Genomic DNA, 16,633 nt, shown 5'->3' with positions numbered 1-16,633 from the left:
ACAGCCATCCCCTCAAAAGCTAATATGAGTGATTGCCTACCCCGTGAGACAGTGGCCCTTAAAATGTCATTCGTCACAGTATATAATCCCAGCTCTGATACTGCCGGGGGAGGAGTGTCGTACTGTGGCATATGCAAAGGGGAGCTTTGGGGATATCTTCTGAGACAATAGTACCTTTGCCATATGAAATGCAGGGAAAGAAGACATCTCAAGAGACGGCAACTATGTCCTCTTTACTACAAACTAACCCGAAGGGGCCACAGACAGCCCCTAAATCACCAGTTGGGCTTCTTGGGAAAAGGGGTCAAGAAGCAATTCCTAAAATGCAACCCGCTATGATGATGTTCTCCAGCAAATACTGGGCTCGACGAGGTCTATCGTTGGATTCAGCAATGTATGATCAACAACACCTTGCAGCCTCCATGGTGAGTACTGAACCGTTTTGATGGCCCCCCTTTTGGGCGCCACATTCCATATAGTCAAATTGCCATAATATTTGTTCAAATTTTTGGAATATATTAAATTATTGTAGTTTTTTGTGCTTTTTTTAAAGCCAGTTACTTGCATAAGCCATTGGTTTACATTGGAAAAACTTAATTAATGGCCATAGGTGATTCTGGATGCAGATGCAAATCTAATGAAATGTTTTATTACACAATTCACTAGTTTACTGACTGAAAGCCAGGCCAGCTGGAACTGGGCACAGTGATGTAATAAAAAAACAGAAGTCAGTCAAAGGCAGTTAAGGTCAAAGTGTAAATTCTCCTTTTTGAGGTTATAAATGACCACCCTTGTGTGCTTAACGTTTGAAATTACTTTTTTAAAAGAAATAAGCTTTTATCTTAACCAATTTCTGCATCCAAAGAGTTTTACATTCACTAAGTAACACCTCCGCACAGCTCCGCAGGACATCCTTTAATCGGATAGATGAAAGACCTGATAAAGAAGAACCAAAATCCACTCATGACCTTGGGAAATTAGCAGTGATTTTCTCTCTGAAGAATGAAGTGGGCTGTCTGGTGAAAGCGCTGAGACTCTTTCAGGTTAGTGAAAACGTCATCTTTTGGTGGGGTAGATTAATAGCACATTTTAATAAGTATATCTAATGCATAATAATTTTAATAGACTTTTGATTTAAACCAAAGTGACATCCTGCCGTTGTTTTTTAAAAGGAGAAGCATGTGAATTTGTCCCACATTGAGTCTCGGAGATCCAAGAGAGTCACCAATGAGGTGGAGATTTATGCAGAGTGCAACTGCACAAAGAAAGAGTTCAGTGAGTTGGTGCAGCACCTGAAAGACCACGTCAACATTGTCTCATATAACACACCTCAACAAGTGTGGTCTGCAGAGACCGGTAAACCTGAACTCAGTGAGCAGAAGAATAGTCACTGTAATTATGTTCCAGCTTTGTGACAATGTTACTGATTCACCTGACTATTTATTCCAGACTGTTTGGACTGTGTGTGTGTTTTGGGTGGGTTGCCAGATGGGGAAGGAATACCATGGTTTCCCCAAAAGATCTCAGAGCTGGACCAATGCTCTCATAGAGTGCTAATGTATGGCTCAGAACTGGATGCTGACCATCCAGTACGTAAATCTGTTTAGTAACCAGTTACCAGTGAATAATAGTATATTTATAAACTTACTTTAATCTAGCTTAATGGATTCTGTAAAAATTGTTCATGATACCCAGTGCATTATCTAAGGTTAAAAATTAAACCTTATTGTAAAGTGATTCTTTGTTCTTTGTTGCAGGGCTTTAAAGACAAAGTGTATCGGGAGAGAAGGAAGTACTTTGTGGAAGTTGCAATGAACTACAAATTGTTAGTATGGAGTATAATATAGTTTATATTCTTGTGTAATTGATTTTGGGTTCTTGTAGCTCAATTGTTAACTAGTTAAAAATGCTACAATAGTTAAAAGCTGAAGCATAATACAGTTCCATAAATGGAAATTATATGAAATTTAAGTTAGAGTCTTACAAACTAACTGAAATGACAGAAATTGCTGAGTTTTCTTCCATTTCTTACATAATATGAATCAGAAAATCTTTTTTTTTTTTTTTTAATCTTCAGTGGGCAGCCCATCCCACGGATCGAGTACACAGCAGAAGAAGTGAAGACATGGGGAGTAATTTTCAGAGAACTTACAAAACTCTATCCAACTCACGCCTGCCGCGAGTACTTAAAAAACCTCCCTCTTCTCACAAAGCATTGTGGATACAGGGAGGACAACATCCCACAGCTGGAAGATGTGTCTCGATTCTTACGTGGTAAAAAATGTGTCACGTCAAGTCACAGCCATGCAACTACTTTCTACTTGCATTATTAATTGCATTCATTCAGTTAAAAAGTCTACACTATTTAATCTGGAGGTTTTGATTGTGAACCTTGCAGAGAGGTCAGGTTTTACCGTACGACCTGTGGCTGGATATCTGTCACCACGAGACTTCCTGGCCGGTCTGGCTTATCGAGTGTTTAATTGCACTCAGTATATACGTCACAGCACTGATCCACTCTACACACCAGAACCGTGAGTATAAACCCCCACCAATAAATCTTTGGTAGAAAATGTCATTTTTCTTCTTCACCTCCAACCTGTAAACTGTTTTCATGTCCTCAGGGACACCTGCCATGAACTGCTGGGTCACATGGCGCTCCTGGCCGATCCCAAGTTTGCTCAGTTTTCTCAAGAGATTGGCCTTGCATCTCTAGGCGCTTCAGACAAGGATGTGCAGAAGCTGGCAACAGTAAGTGTGACAGCAGCTTATTGAATTCTTAAATGTCATCTCGAACTGGCAGGTTCATAACATGACACCGAAATAAAAAGGTCACTGAAGTTTTTCATGGCATGAAGTTTGATCTATGGTGTTGAGTTACATGCGTTTGCATTGAAATCAGATCACCGGCTCTGTATCTCGGACTTTAGTGAGACAATCAGATCTGGGTATAAGGTTTTTGGTGGTTTCAGTATGAGTGGGTATATCTCATAAAGGCCTGAAGGAACGTGTTGTAGATAATATTGCTTCTAAACCTTTGCAATATATGCAACATGTTTATTATGCAATGAACTGCTGTGCTTTTTTTTTCTAGTGCTATTTCTTCACAATTGAATTTGGACTGTGCAAACAAGACGGTCAGTTGAGAGCCTATGGAGCAGGTCTACTGTCTTCTATTGGAGAGTTGAGAGTATGAAGCCCTTTGTTAACTATATTTAAGCACCTCAAGCATTAAGATTTTATAATTTATAAGTGAATGAATAATCTTTTATGATGCAGCATGCGTTATCTGACAAGGCAACAGTGAATATGTTTGATCCCAAAACCACATGCTACCAGGAGTGCCTCATTACAACATTTCAAGATGTTTATTTTGTCTCAGAGAGTTTTGAAGAGGCAAAACAGAAAATGAGGTAAATATATCCAGTCAAATGTGAAAATGGACAATAATCCACAACTGTGTAAAAGAGACACATTTGGACTTAATAATGTCAATTAATGTTGTTCCTTCTAAACAGGGAATTTGCTAAAACAATAAAGAGGCCTTTTTCTGTCTACTACAACCCGTACACCCAGAGCATTGATTTATTGAAGGACACCAGGAGCATTGAGAACGTGGTTCAAGATCTACGCAGCGACCTAACCACTGTCTGCGATGCCCTGGGAAAAATGAACACGTACCTCGGTATCTAGCTAATCAGAGTCATCAGTGCTTTATTGTAGAATAAATCTGCAACTGTTTTACATTATTAAATTCCAATTCCATTAATACTTTAACATCTGTAGTGATGTTGATTATCTGGGCTAAACATTTATTAGTCTTGCCTTGTTATGAGGATGTATGCCACATAAATTAAGGTGTGAAATATTGCAACCGTAGTCATACGGCATTCAAACCCAGTCAACATGTCAATGTATTAAGACACTAAATGAAAAGAAAGGATTTAATATTTATCTAGTCTTTGCCTCTTTGTGCCGAATGTTCTGCTTAAAACAGAGTTACAAAATGTATGTGTTTTATTTCAACCTCATAGCAAGTGAAGGCAGTTGGTACATTAATAATGATAAAAAAAATGAATTAAAAAAACCTATTAAGCACTATCCTGATTCCAGTGGCATTCTAAACGCATGTATGTGGTGCTTGCTTTATTTGTTGTTGAAAAGCCAACATCTCAGTCAATAAAGCATTATATTTTAGCATTATATTTTGATCTGCTTTTTAAAAGTGCGCAGCAATGAGTTAAGGGCACATTTCATTCATAACACTACATTTTATTTTATTTTACATTAAATGTATATATAAACAAGTACATATTTAATACTGTGAATATATACACTTAAATATAACCAGCATAATAAAAGTAAAAAAGGTATCTATAGATTTATAAAATATAGATTTTATAGATTTTTAGAAATCTATTATAATAGCTAATATCAATATATTCCTCAATATACTGTATATCACATTGACTACTAATAACCATCCATTTCACAGTGTATCTTGTCAGTGGACTTCTTCATCATCGTCCTCGTCAAAGGCTTTCTCCTATAGTGAGTCAGAGATGACATATAAGTTGTGTATTAAGCATTATTGTAATTATTGTATTGAGTAAACTTCATTCATTTCTAGTAAAATGATTTATTTGAAACTTTTTTTTTAACTAAAAACTGGTGCGTAAACTCTCACCCAACCACCGTGCTGTTTAACCCAGGGAGCGAAATACTCCTGCAGGTACTGAGCTCCGTATCCCATGGCCCTGTTCATGGGGTGTAGGTCCAGGGCTTTGAGTCTGCTGGTGACCTCAAAGGCCAGGGCGATCTGCTCACGTTTCCTTCTGCTCTGCAGATATTCTGGCACCACACTCGTGATGAAGGCTTCGGTCACTTTTTTAAACAAGTCGTAAGAGAACGTACGCTGCAGGTATCCTAAAAGCTCATGGTTGCTCTGAATCTGAGAAGGCAGAGGGGACATTTAAGAGCAAGAAAAGGTTTTAGGACAGCACACTGAACAGTTATTTAACAGCTTTGATCGTGTCTCTTTAATGAGAATTCTAATATTTTATAATCGATTTTCGTAATATTTGTTTTAGAGTTTTTAACTGAAGTCTTACATTTGGTTTGTATCCATCAAGTTCCAATTTCCAAATATCAAAATATATCAATTTAATCCAGTGGATTATCTAAAACTATTCACTAAACCAAAACTAACCAGTTAGTCAGACTACAGACTGTAAAGAGATCATGATGTTTACCCTTTCATTTAAGTTGTCCCCTGATTTCTTCAGTAAGTCAACAAGCTTGTCTATAACATCTTGGTCAACATCTTTAACACCTATAAAAAGGACAGAGCACAATTAAAATCTGGATAATCAATAGTGTTATACAAGATGATATTTCGATGACTGATTGTGTATAACAGTACCACCAGCTGACTCTAGCCCTTCGTCAACAATAAGTCTTTTGTCTACAGTCTGGAGTAGTTCTTCATCAAGGAGTCCATTGTCTACAATCTGGGTGAGTTTTTCAGCCACATCACCAAATTGCTCATCACCTGTTTTCAACAGACATGACATTAAAATGAGAATAAATGTTATAATCATCTCAGAAAGAGTCACAGATCTCAAATACAGTATCTCTCTGACCTGATCGTGCCTCCAGTCTGTACATACAGGCACTTTGGACCGATCTGGCGCGGGGCTTCCTCCTCTTCTGGCAGTATGTTTCAAGAAGTCGATATTCATCACTACAAGTTATTAAAGGTGAATCGTCTTCCATCATGTGAAACACCCACTGATTTCTGCTGACTAGATAAAGAAACAGGACATTTTACTTGTTATGCTACATGTTATATCCGTAAAAAATGTAATCAAATCAAAACGATAAATGTGAACTTATTAACATTTCATATCTAAAAAGACTTTAACTGCGCTGTTTCAGTTTGTAAACTGAGGTATGGAGCTACAGTTGAAACTTTACACAACGCCACTGATCATATCTAGTTCCACTGACCGCAAATTTCAGTGCAAAACGCACATTTCATTGTTGTAATTCTTTAACCGGACCACATTAAAATAGCCATTAAAATAGCCAAATAGCCATCCAAGATGGCGCCGCGGATGGCAGCGATGGTTTGTCGCTACTTGGTTGGTACTTGTACTTTTTTTGTTTGTTTGTCCTGTCTTAAATGTACCAGGAGCACCTTAAAAAACCAAAACAAATTCCTCGTGTGTTTGCACACCTGGCGAATAAAGCTAATTCTGATTCTGATTCTGATTCTGACATAAAATCTACTGAATAAATGTAAAAGCAATGCGGTCTCCTATTTTCTAAACAGAAAATATACAACAAAACTTACCGGGAAACCGGGTAAAGTTTTCCTGAGAGTTGGAGACGTACTGTACGTCAGTACTTGCGACGTATTACGTGCACGGACGTTTTGCACGTACAGCTGTGACTTGCTTTCGTTTTCTTTTCGAGTCATCATTCCCATGCACAACCGGAGGCTGTAGTTTCAGGACCACCAGGGTCCCAGAAATGCGGTCCTGAAACTGCAGCCTCCGCTATATTATCCAATTCGGTAGGTGGCGCTGTTACAAAAGAATAGGGTCCTAGAACTGCGGTCCTGAAACTGCAGCCTCCAGTTGTGCAGGAACACCCTTCTCGTATCATTCACATTGTTTTGGTTTCTGTCACTGATCTATATAATGTTCTCTATAGATCAGTGGTTTCTGTTCATTTATCAGCGATCACATGATGCACAGCTTTCAATTGTGTTTTAGAAATATTTTATTCGTTTTTTCACCTTTGAGATGTCTTATAACCTATTATTTAATTAATCTGCTACATCTATTAAAAGCTGTAGAATTTGTTAATATTTGTAAACATTTTCATCTTTTTATTTAACCTTTTATTTAGCCTTTTTATGTTTTTACCAATTTACAACCATTAAAAAAAAAAAAAAAAAGTAGGCTATAGGCTAATAACATATAAAATAATAAAATAATTTTAGAGCATTTTAAAGAATTATTATTACAGACAGTATTGGATGATTTTGCAGAATTTCTGAAGAAAATTCTAATTTCTCTTGCTTCTGTTGTTTATGTTAATATGCATGTTCATAATAGCTAGATGATTATGACGTCTCTAGCCAAAGTTTATCAGTTTAAATATGATATAGGCCTACAGTATTAATTTAGTTCAGGGTGATGTGTGTGTGCACGTGTAATGTATAATAAACAACAACAAAAACATTACAAGGGATTTTCTATTGCTAAATATACAAAAATTGTTTTAATTTTTTATAAATGTACATTTTTGTAGGCCTATTATTATAAAGGGTAGCATCTACTAACAAACTACTAACTCAAATGATAAACTATGATTACAAATATTTCTTTGAGATTTTGTCTGCAAATCCAAAAGTACAGTAAGAACCAGGTAATAATAATCTGCATTTTAGTTACTAAATTAATTTTACAGTGTTTATATAGGTACAAATTTAAATCCACAGGCAACAGACAGTATTTAAAATTTAATTTAAAGAATGTACACTCTTAAAAATAAAGGTGCTTCTAAAGGTTCTTCAAGTGATGCTATAGAAGAACCATTTTTGGTTCCACAAAGAACCATTCTGTCAAAGGTTCTTTAAAGAACCATCTCTTTCTTACCTTTTTATAATCTGAAGAACCTTCTTTCACCACAAAGAACCCTTTGTGAAACAGAAAGGTTCTTCAGATGTTAAAGGTTCTTTATGGAACCATTTGGGCAAAAAGGTTCTTCTATGGCATCGTGAAGCACCTTTATTTTTAAGAGTGTAGTTATTAATATTGTTGTCTTGGTGTGTCTTTTTATCTTACACCTTTAACCCGATGATTATAAAGGAAGGGTAAGGATAGTACAATCTAGTCTAAACCATAAAGTACTCACCCGCCCGCAGGTTGAAGCTCTTTAGGAATGACATTTGTGCTTATTTTTTGAGACTCGTAGTTATAAGTAGTCTCACAGAAGGCAATCGTATAAAACACTTATTTTATTGGTTACAATATAAAGCAGTTAATGAAAAAAAAAACTTCAGTTAAACTAAGAGCTCTATAATCAAACTCTAAACAGCTATTCTGGTGATGCTGTTAAGTTCCTCGAGTTCCTCAACAGGGTTTCTGGTGTCCTTCACACTTAATGCAAGGAGCATCTAAACCAGGGGTGTCAAACTCAATTCCTGGAGGGCCGGAGCCCTGCAGAGTTTTGTTCCAACCCTGCTCCAACACACATACCATGTAGTTTTCAAATAAGTCTAAAGGACTTGATTAGTTGGATCAGGTGTGTTTAATTAGGGTTGAACCTAAACTCTGCAGGGCTCTGGCCCTCCAGGAACGGAGTTTGACACCCCTGATCTAAACAGTGCTTTACTCCTCAGTCTTATTATACTTCTTTTTGGGGAATTCCACTTCTATCTCATTCATCAACTCCTCTATGTCCTGTATGAACCAGTCTTCCGTCTTCCTGTTGTAAAAGTATCTGTCTCTGTAAATCATGTCTAATTCCTTCCGCCATCGCCTACGCTGTTGTCTTCTTCTCACACTTTTCCACTTCTTCATTATAGTCTTAATCAGTCTTACCTCCGCTTGTGGTTTTAACACCTTCTCTTCACCCCGTGAAGTAATTCATAAAATTACTTTTCAGATCTTTGGCTCATTTCATCCTGTTCTACATTATAAACGAAAGGAAGTCAAGTACATTTGTCTACTCTACTCTACGTCAATGTCATTTTAAGTATTTCATTACCTTCCAATCACATACACTCTTAAAAATAAAGGTGCTTCACGATGCCATAGAAGAACCTTTTTTTCTAAATGGTTCCATAAAGAACCTTTAACATCTGAAGAACCTTTCTGTTTCACAAAAGGTTCTTTGTGGCGAAAGAAGGTTCTTCAGATTATAAAAAGGTAAGAAAGAGATGGTTCTTTAAAGAACCTTTGACTGAATGGTTCTTTGTGGAACCAAAAATGGTTCTTCTATGGCATTGCTTGAAGAACCTTTTGAAGCACCTTTATTTTTAAGAGTGTAGCATTCAAACATCTTTATATTCAAGCATATATGCGTTAACTTAAAAGCAAGCAGTGTTGAGGGCAACGCATTACAAGTAACGTGAGTTACTTAATCAGATTACTTTTCTCAAGTAACTTGTAAAGTGACGCATTACTTTGAAATTTACAATGAAATATCTGAGTTATTTTTTCTAGTAAGTAACGCAAGTTACTTTGTTTTCCCATTTATTCACTGACATCTCTCCTGTCCCTATGTTGAGAGAAACTGGGAGTGAGGTGCTCTGGTAAAGGCATTTCCTTCAGCCTGAGGCTTATTCACTTTTCGAGTGAAAGGGCTAAAAATATAACTTTTGGATTTTTATTTGTTATTAAAAAACAAATAAGCAAGTTCAGCCCAGGTGGCAAAAAGTAACACAATGCATTACTTTCAATAAAAAGTAACTAAGTAATGCAATTAGTTACTTATTTATGAAATAATGCAATATTGTAATGCATTACTTTAACTTTCCCTAACACTGAAAGCAAGAAAATAATATTTCTTTAAAACAGGTAAATAGCAATATCAGTCAAAACAATATTATAAATAATTGTCAATGTACTAATCTAACAGAAGTCTTTTTAATGGAAACTTCACTTTATATCCTGTAGTTATTGTTTGTTTTCAGCATTCTTTTTCCAGCAGGCTAGTTGTTTTGTGCGGGACATGTAAAACACAGGCCCGATACAGGTCCCAAGACCGGGAAAGGTGTGCATCAGATTCAGGATTAAACAGCTTGTGTGACTAATTTCTTCATCCCTATTCTTAAGTGTGAAAATGAAAGGAGCGATAGCCAGGGCAGGTCCATAGATTACAGCTGAAGGGATTAGAATCAGCAAGGTGTTCTTTAGTGCTCTGTTTCTTACGGATGACCCACCTCTTCCACCAGTTTGCCCTTCACCCGGACCTTTTTTGCAGAGTACTTGCACAATGCCTGTAAGACATGCCAGCATTATCAGTAAGAAAACATCAGTGGTGATTGACAAGTACATAACTATTTTAGGAAGCCTTTGTTGGTAGGTAATCACCACAATGCCTAAAGTGATGATCCAGATTAGAGCCGAGCAGACAGCACAATACTCCCATTTATTCCCTAGTTTCATGTAGCAGACTGCATGTGCTGCGGCCAGGTAGCGCTCCACACACATACTAGTCAAGAGAAGAGGACAGCCGATCAGGTTGAGGATAGAAATGGCCTCTGAAACTACCAGGAGCTGTCCAGCGCGTTCACTCACAGAAATGTACATATCAAGAGGAAGACTGATGCAGAAGATGACATTCAGCACGGCAAGATTGAGCCCCAAAACTTCAGAGGGTGATAGAGCTTTCTTGCCCCTCACTAGCATCCATAGCAGAGCCACATTAGTTGGGATGCCCACCACAAAAGTTAAAATTTCTAGTGGTAAGCGAACATAGGCATAATGTTTATCATTGCACTTATCCACACTGGTAAGAAACAACTGATGAAAATTGCTTGTATAATTGCTGGTATTACTGTAGATTGTGTGTGTATAGGTTACATTTGATGTCCTGTTTGCCATGTTGACTGAGCACTGTAAACAATAAAGAACATTGCTGGTAGTACAAAAACATGGCAAATATAGCAAAAAGCATTTAAACTCTCAAATGTATTTATGTACACACATACAAATAGGTAGATGCTTATGCATGCATTTAGAAAGTAACAACTTATTTTTTGAAGTATTATTACAATTTAAAATAACTTTTTTCCCCCTATTTTAACATATCTAAAAATACATTTTTATACCTGTGAGAGGAACAGCCATTATTCCAGTCTTACGTGTCACATGATCCTTCAGAAATGATTAATATGCTATTTTGATGCCCAAAAAACATTTATTATAATTACTGATTTGAAAACATTTGCTGTTTAATTATTTTGTAGAATTAATTTCAGGATTATTTGATAAATAGAAAGATCAAAAGAACAGTATTTATTTGAAATAGAAATATTTTGTAACATTATAAATGTATGTACTTTTGATCACTTTTGGTCAATTTAATGCATCCTTGCTGAATAAGTATACAGTATATACTGTGTTTGTGTGTGTGTGGTATACAGTATATACTGTGTTTGTGTGTGTGTGTATATATATATATATATATATATATATATATATTGAAGTATATTTCATCAAAAAATCTACTGACCCTAAATTGTTGAATGTATATAGTGTATACAGACACACACACAAATAATAATTATATTTTTTAAATGTTTAAATAATTTAAAAAATATCTAAAGTATGATGTGAATAAAATAAGTTGTGCAAGTGTTACTGAAAATGTTGAGACATAAAAACTGAGCTTTTCTTGCTATGAGATCAATTGTATTGTTCCCTGTCCTTTTTCTTCTCTCTTTTTGACAGATCTTAAATATATCAGTCCTTGTTCTGTTGTGTTCATGTAAATTAAGTAAAATGATTTGAATTTCTGTTTTGGTTCATTGAACGAATGGTGTCCACCACCCAATGAAAATGAGAGAGATTTTCTTTTCTTTTTTTACCACATTTGTTCTGGTTCGAAAAAACCCATGTAGCAAATTTTACTCAAATCAGCAAGGGCATCCAGACTCATTTAAGGGCTCAAGAAAAATAGATTGACACAACAATTTATTACAAATGAATCAGTGCATTAAAGTGCAAATTTTACAGTTAGGTTACAAATGGCTCATTCTAACCAAGAGTATATATATCGCTGTTTTTACAACACATTATGAATATAATATAATGAAAATGAGTGGAAGTTGACCACCTCAAAGAAAATTTAAAAAATGTACAAAACAAAAAGATTTTGGTTTATCGTTCAATTTTATGTTCTTACATCTTCTATTTACATTTTGCTTGGTTAAATTAGGTACCTTTAGTGCTATCAAAGATCTGACAAAAATAAACAGGTCCACCTCAAAATGGAATATATTTACAATATAGCAAATATTAAAAGACATCAACATTAAAAATATCAAAGTGCTTCTGGTTACACCGACCAGTTAAATCTGACCACCACAGCTGTGCAATGTTGTCTGTATTGTCTTGGCCACATTCAGTGCTGCTGATGAGAAAAATGACTACTGGTTGCATCTATGTTGCGACAAGTCTGTGGGTGGGTGACAGTAGGGGCATGTGGGGTCTTGTTTTTGGGAGGTGTAGAAATCTGTATGTAAACTGGGGAGGTAGAAGAGGTGGAGGGGTTTGGCTCAGTTTGAACCCTCTGGAAAACCAGGGCTGGGTAGATTTGGCTGTTGGGATGGTATGAAGGGTATGTGCTATGGGGGCTTCTCAGCAGACTCTCCTGACTCGTGTGTGGAAAGGAGAAGAGACTTCTGTGATGCACAACATCACAGAAACTGAATCACATCTTACAGTATATGTCTTATGGCTTTATACATCCTCCCACATATTACATAATATTCAAAAATGTGGTGTGGTTGTAGCGAGTGGGCTCAGGATGTGGGTTTCAATACACGTAAGGGGTGTATTGTGCCACAAATATAGGCAGAAGAGAGGCTATTACTGTTGGAAGTTCCAGCTGTATTCTATTTTAATATATTTTAAAATGTAATTTATTCCTGTGATGGCAAAGCGAAATTTTCAGCAGTCATTACACTAGTCTTTAATGTCACATGATCCTTCAGAAATTAGTCTAATATGCTGATTTGGTGCTCAAAAAACACCATTTTAAAGATGTTTTACAATGATTTTCCGTACCCCTCATACCCTCTGTTCTCATAGGCTCTGATGACCTCTGAATGAACAGGACTACCAGGGGGCAGTGGTCGGTGAAGACGCTGGGACAGGCTGAAAAGTTTAGGTGGAGGGAATGCCTCCCAGTCTATATGCTCTCGCTCCAACCAGGACGGGCTCCTCCGAGACCTAGAGCTCTGTGTTTCTCTTCTCCTGAAGGTGAAGACAGTACCAACACATTTAGTATGATGATAGTTTAATATTAAACATTTATAGTGCATGTTGTCTCTAAAAAATGTTTTTTAACTTTAAATTGAATCATTATAACTTTAGAACACAGTGTATCTGCTTAAGCCTATGAATCAATCGAGGAAATGAAAAATGCCACTTGGTTTAATAACTTGATTTAAGACAATTATACATTCATCTTTAAGTGTAACTACTTTATGGGGCCGCTATATATTTGTTAAGTTTATATTATTGAAAGACACAACACTTTTCATTATTTTGATGATTTTTTAATTTCAAAATATGTAATCTTTAAGGTTATTTTAAGTATTAAAATGACTAACCTGCTTCTACCCATCCGATGCTTTTCCTTCTTTTTCCTCATGCACTCTTGACAACATCAGACGATGAAGCACACAGTCATGACAAGAATGACCACCCCGCTCACAACAGACAGCAGTAAAGCAATGCGAAGTCCCTGGTCATTTGACTGAGGGATACCTGAAAAGAATAGTGTTTATTTGACCAGATATGATGGCCAGTTTTATTACAACTGAAAAAATAAACCCTGTAAATATTCTTAAGGTATTTTATACCAAACCATAAACCTAAATCATACATTCACTTAAATTTAATGGAAATGGACAAAGTTGCCTATGGAAACAATAATCAGGGTAATTAGGATGATTTCTTGGAATATAAGACAAAATGGCTGCCCTACTCTCACAGACTGGCAGGTAGCTGCTCCATCGAGGGACGCCCGCATGTAGGATGCATGTGATTTTCTCATGGCCAACCAGCTGGTAGCCCTCCTTACACCAGAACACAAGCATGGAGCCCACAGATACCCCCGTGCCGTGCTCCACATAGTATGATCCCCGTCGTGGGGGAAGCACAGAGATACACGCAAATCCTGGAGGAACACATGGACAGACAGAAGTGTAGATGGATACAATCGGGCTTTCAATATTTTATGATGTGTTAAACTGTGATTAAATAATAATCTGTCTCATGACACATGGCTGAATTTATTCAGTCATTCTGTAAAAGCTTTCAAAATCCAATAAATGCGTCATCATGAAACCCTCTGAGGAAATGACTGTATCATTCCAGTTCCAACATTTTTTGCATATGTTATATATTTTTTTACTGCCACATACATCTTGCTGTCATCACTGCAGACATCTGTCCTTTGTAGTGAGACATCTCACGCATCTTTGTATCCGGTGGTGAACCACAGTGAATTTTCATTAATGTGTACATGTCTTCTATTTGCATAATGCTCTGAGAGTATATTTTGCTTTGTATCGGTGCCAGCATATCAGTGACTGTCTTCCCTATATAGCTTCTTGATCCTCTTGCTCAAATCCCCCCCAGTTCCTCCCCGCTTTTGGAATAGCAACTGATTAAATAAAGATAAGGCCCTTTATCAAATATTGATTAATTCCACACAGTTCACCCATTGTGCAGGTAAGGAGAAATTGTGTACACAAAGTGCTAAAAAGTGTCTGTCTGTCTCAGTATATGTGTCTGTCTGTCTGTCTATCTGTCTCTCTCTCTCTCTATCTATATATCAGTTTGTCTGTCTCTGTATATGTGTCTGCTTTTCTGTCCATCTGTCCGTCCATCCATCCATCCATCCATCCATCCATCCATCCATCCTCTTGAGTGTCTGCTGCAGTGTCTTCAATTGTTCGCACCTGTGTTGTTGCTGCTGGGTGGATCTGTAGAGACATTCTGATGTTTTGGAGTGGTTGATTGCACTTCAGTACTTGCATCAGAGGTGGTCATGAGCAGAATGGAACTCACTGAGGCTGCTTGAGTGTTGAGAAACCATGCGTTTTTATTTCATTTTCATACATATGAATATACTATATGTAAAGTATATCAAGATATACATAAAGAGATATTTTCCCTGATATTTATTTCCTGAAGGTTAGTTTTCAAAGTTTAAAAACTTAATGTTTTCATCAGCACCTCACATCTCACCTGTGTTGTTGCTGGGTGGATCTGTAGATTCAGTCGGATGCTCTGGATTGATTGGTTGCTCGACAGTGGTTGGATCAGAGATGGTCATGAGCAGATTGGGGTTCACTGAGGCTGCGTGAGTGTGGGGAATCCACACCGTCAGTCCACACACAACCCACATCAAGGACCACGCTGATGTCATGATCAAAGGCCCCCAGGGGCCGCAAGATAAGGATCAAAACAGTAGATATGTCCTGAGGTGATCACAATACTCTGCGTAGCAAGCTAAACATTGCTGATTATAATCCATTCGTGCCACATGAAAGAAATCTCAGAAATAGCTCCTTTTCCTAGAAGTGCCATTGAATATCCAAACTCATCCAAGCTTAGTGCATCCAGGCTTATGCCCATAGCTTCTAAAAATGGCAGATTCTTCTCTGTTTCTCCTGCTGTATTAAGTGTAGGCTTCCCTGTGTATGTACACAGCATCTGCTCTGCCTGTCCGCTCACTACTGCTGTTATCCTACAGCATAAAGTAAGGCAGTCAAGGCTCTTACATAACATGGAGTGCACGTGTGGATGTAATTTTGTGCACTCTTAAATCCCTGATCTCATCTCTCCAGTAACTTGTGCACACTCTCTCTTTCCCTCGCTCTCTCGGGACAGTCAAGGGTGAATCAGGGCATGTGACTCTGTGCATGTGAGCCTCTGTCCCATATCTGCAGAGATAGTGAAAACAGAGCCACAATTTGCAGGCACACGGCAAATTATATATTTATATAGTCAAATCAACATGTTGACTTATAATGCGTCACGATTTCTTGTGCACCCCCAAAACATATAATAAATGTGTGTGTATAAACAGAGTGTGTTGCAGCAGATGGTGTTTAAAGATGGCACATGGACCCAACACCAGTACCGTTGAATGAATTCTATTCACTTGGACGAGCACAGTGGGTTTCAATCTCAGTGCAGAGAGCCTGTTAGACTGTGTGGGAAGTGTAAGAAGGATGCTACTGGATAGCACTGAAACCTTGGTAACAGTGTCAAGATTTATATATATCAGTATTTACTCTTAAAGTCTATGATGCATTCAATGCTGGCACTTCCTGTTTTGTTTTGTTTGCCCATCTATGGTCTTTCTCCCTGTAGAATGCCTTATGAATGTTTGATAAACCACAGAGCAGTCACAGGATGGATGTGTTCCCAGAGACACAATCAAATAACAACAGCTTTTTTCAGCTGCATTCAGTGAGTTTACATTTAAAAAATTTTGAGAATTGGAACATTGATTTGTTGTTGATGCAGTATGCTGTGTTACTCACATGTCACATGTACTTATGGCACACTAGTCAATCAATGACTGGCTGTGGCCTTTGGATGTCAAATAATTACTAAGCATCTGCTGTAGTAATCCTCTTAAAGGGGTCATATGATGCGATTTCAATTTTTCCTTTCTCCTTGGAGTGTTACAAGCTCTTGGTGCATAAAGAAGATCTGTAAAGTTGCAAAGACTAAAGTCTCAAATCCAAAGAGACGTTCTTTATAAAAGTTAAGACTTGTCCACGCCCTCCTAAAACGCCTCGTTTAAACACCCCCCACATGTCTACGTCACTGTGTGGGAATATTTGCATAACACTGCCCAAATGTTC

General features: G+C 37.3%; 2 protein-coding genes and 1 pseudogene across 6 annotated transcripts; 1 reads left to right on the top strand and 2 right to left on the bottom strand.

Moving 5' to 3' along the window:
* Positions 1–156: 156 nt before the first annotated feature.
* Positions 157–4,415, top strand: LOC107672314 (tryptophan 5-hydroxylase 2-like). 2 transcript variants are annotated; one of them, XM_016465455.1, is made up of 11 exons: positions 157–425; positions 900–1,043; positions 1,173–1,356; positions 1,450–1,589; positions 1,758–1,825; positions 2,078–2,274; positions 2,399–2,534; positions 2,625–2,751; positions 3,095–3,190; positions 3,280–3,413; positions 3,519–4,415. In XM_016465455.1, exons 1-11 carry the CDS (start codon positions 189–191, stop codon positions 3,691–3,693), a joined length of 1,638 nt encoding a protein of 545 aa, XP_016320941.1. In that variant the 5' UTR covers positions 157–188; the 3' UTR covers positions 3,694–4,415. The 2 variants fall into 2 exon arrangements, with proteins under 2 accessions (XP_016320941.1, XP_016320942.1); XM_016465456.1 differs by having other exon boundaries at positions 318–425; positions 908–1,043.
* A 24-nt stretch (positions 4,416–4,439) lies between these two features.
* Positions 4,440–6,441, bottom strand: LOC107672315 (apoptosis facilitator Bcl-2-like protein 14). 4 transcript variants are annotated; one of them, XM_016465460.1, is made up of 6 exons: positions 6,364–6,441; positions 5,670–5,800; positions 5,423–5,551; positions 5,253–5,332; positions 4,688–4,951; positions 4,440–4,546 (listed from the first exon to the last, which is right to left on the bottom strand). In XM_016465460.1, the coding sequence occupies exons 2-6, from the start codon at positions 5,776–5,778 to the stop codon at positions 4,505–4,507; spliced, it is 624 nt and encodes a 207-aa protein (XP_016320946.1). In that variant the 5' UTR covers positions 5,779–5,800; positions 6,364–6,441; the 3' UTR covers positions 4,440–4,504. The 4 variants fall into 4 exon arrangements, with proteins under 4 accessions (XP_016320946.1, XP_016320943.1, XP_016320944.1 ...); XM_016465457.1 differs by having other exon boundaries at positions 5,643–5,804; positions 6,356–6,434; XM_016465458.1 differs by having other exon boundaries at positions 5,643–5,800; positions 6,356–6,420.
* Positions 6,442–11,911: 5,470 nt separating this feature from the next.
* Positions 11,912–15,491, bottom strand: LOC107672197 (uncharacterized; annotated as a pseudogene).
* Between the last annotated feature and the right edge of the window lie 1,142 nt (positions 15,492–16,633).

This window comes from Sinocyclocheilus anshuiensis, unplaced genomic scaffold, assembly GCF_001515605.1.
Source record: "Sinocyclocheilus anshuiensis isolate Anshui unplaced genomic scaffold, SAMN03320099.WGS_v1.1 scaffold997, whole genome shotgun sequence".
Classification (NCBI taxonomy): domain Eukaryota; kingdom Metazoa; phylum Chordata; class Actinopteri; order Cypriniformes; family Cyprinidae; genus Sinocyclocheilus; species Sinocyclocheilus anshuiensis.
Note: the sequence above shows the minus strand (reverse complement) of the source record. Positions and strands in the feature narration are given on the sequence as shown.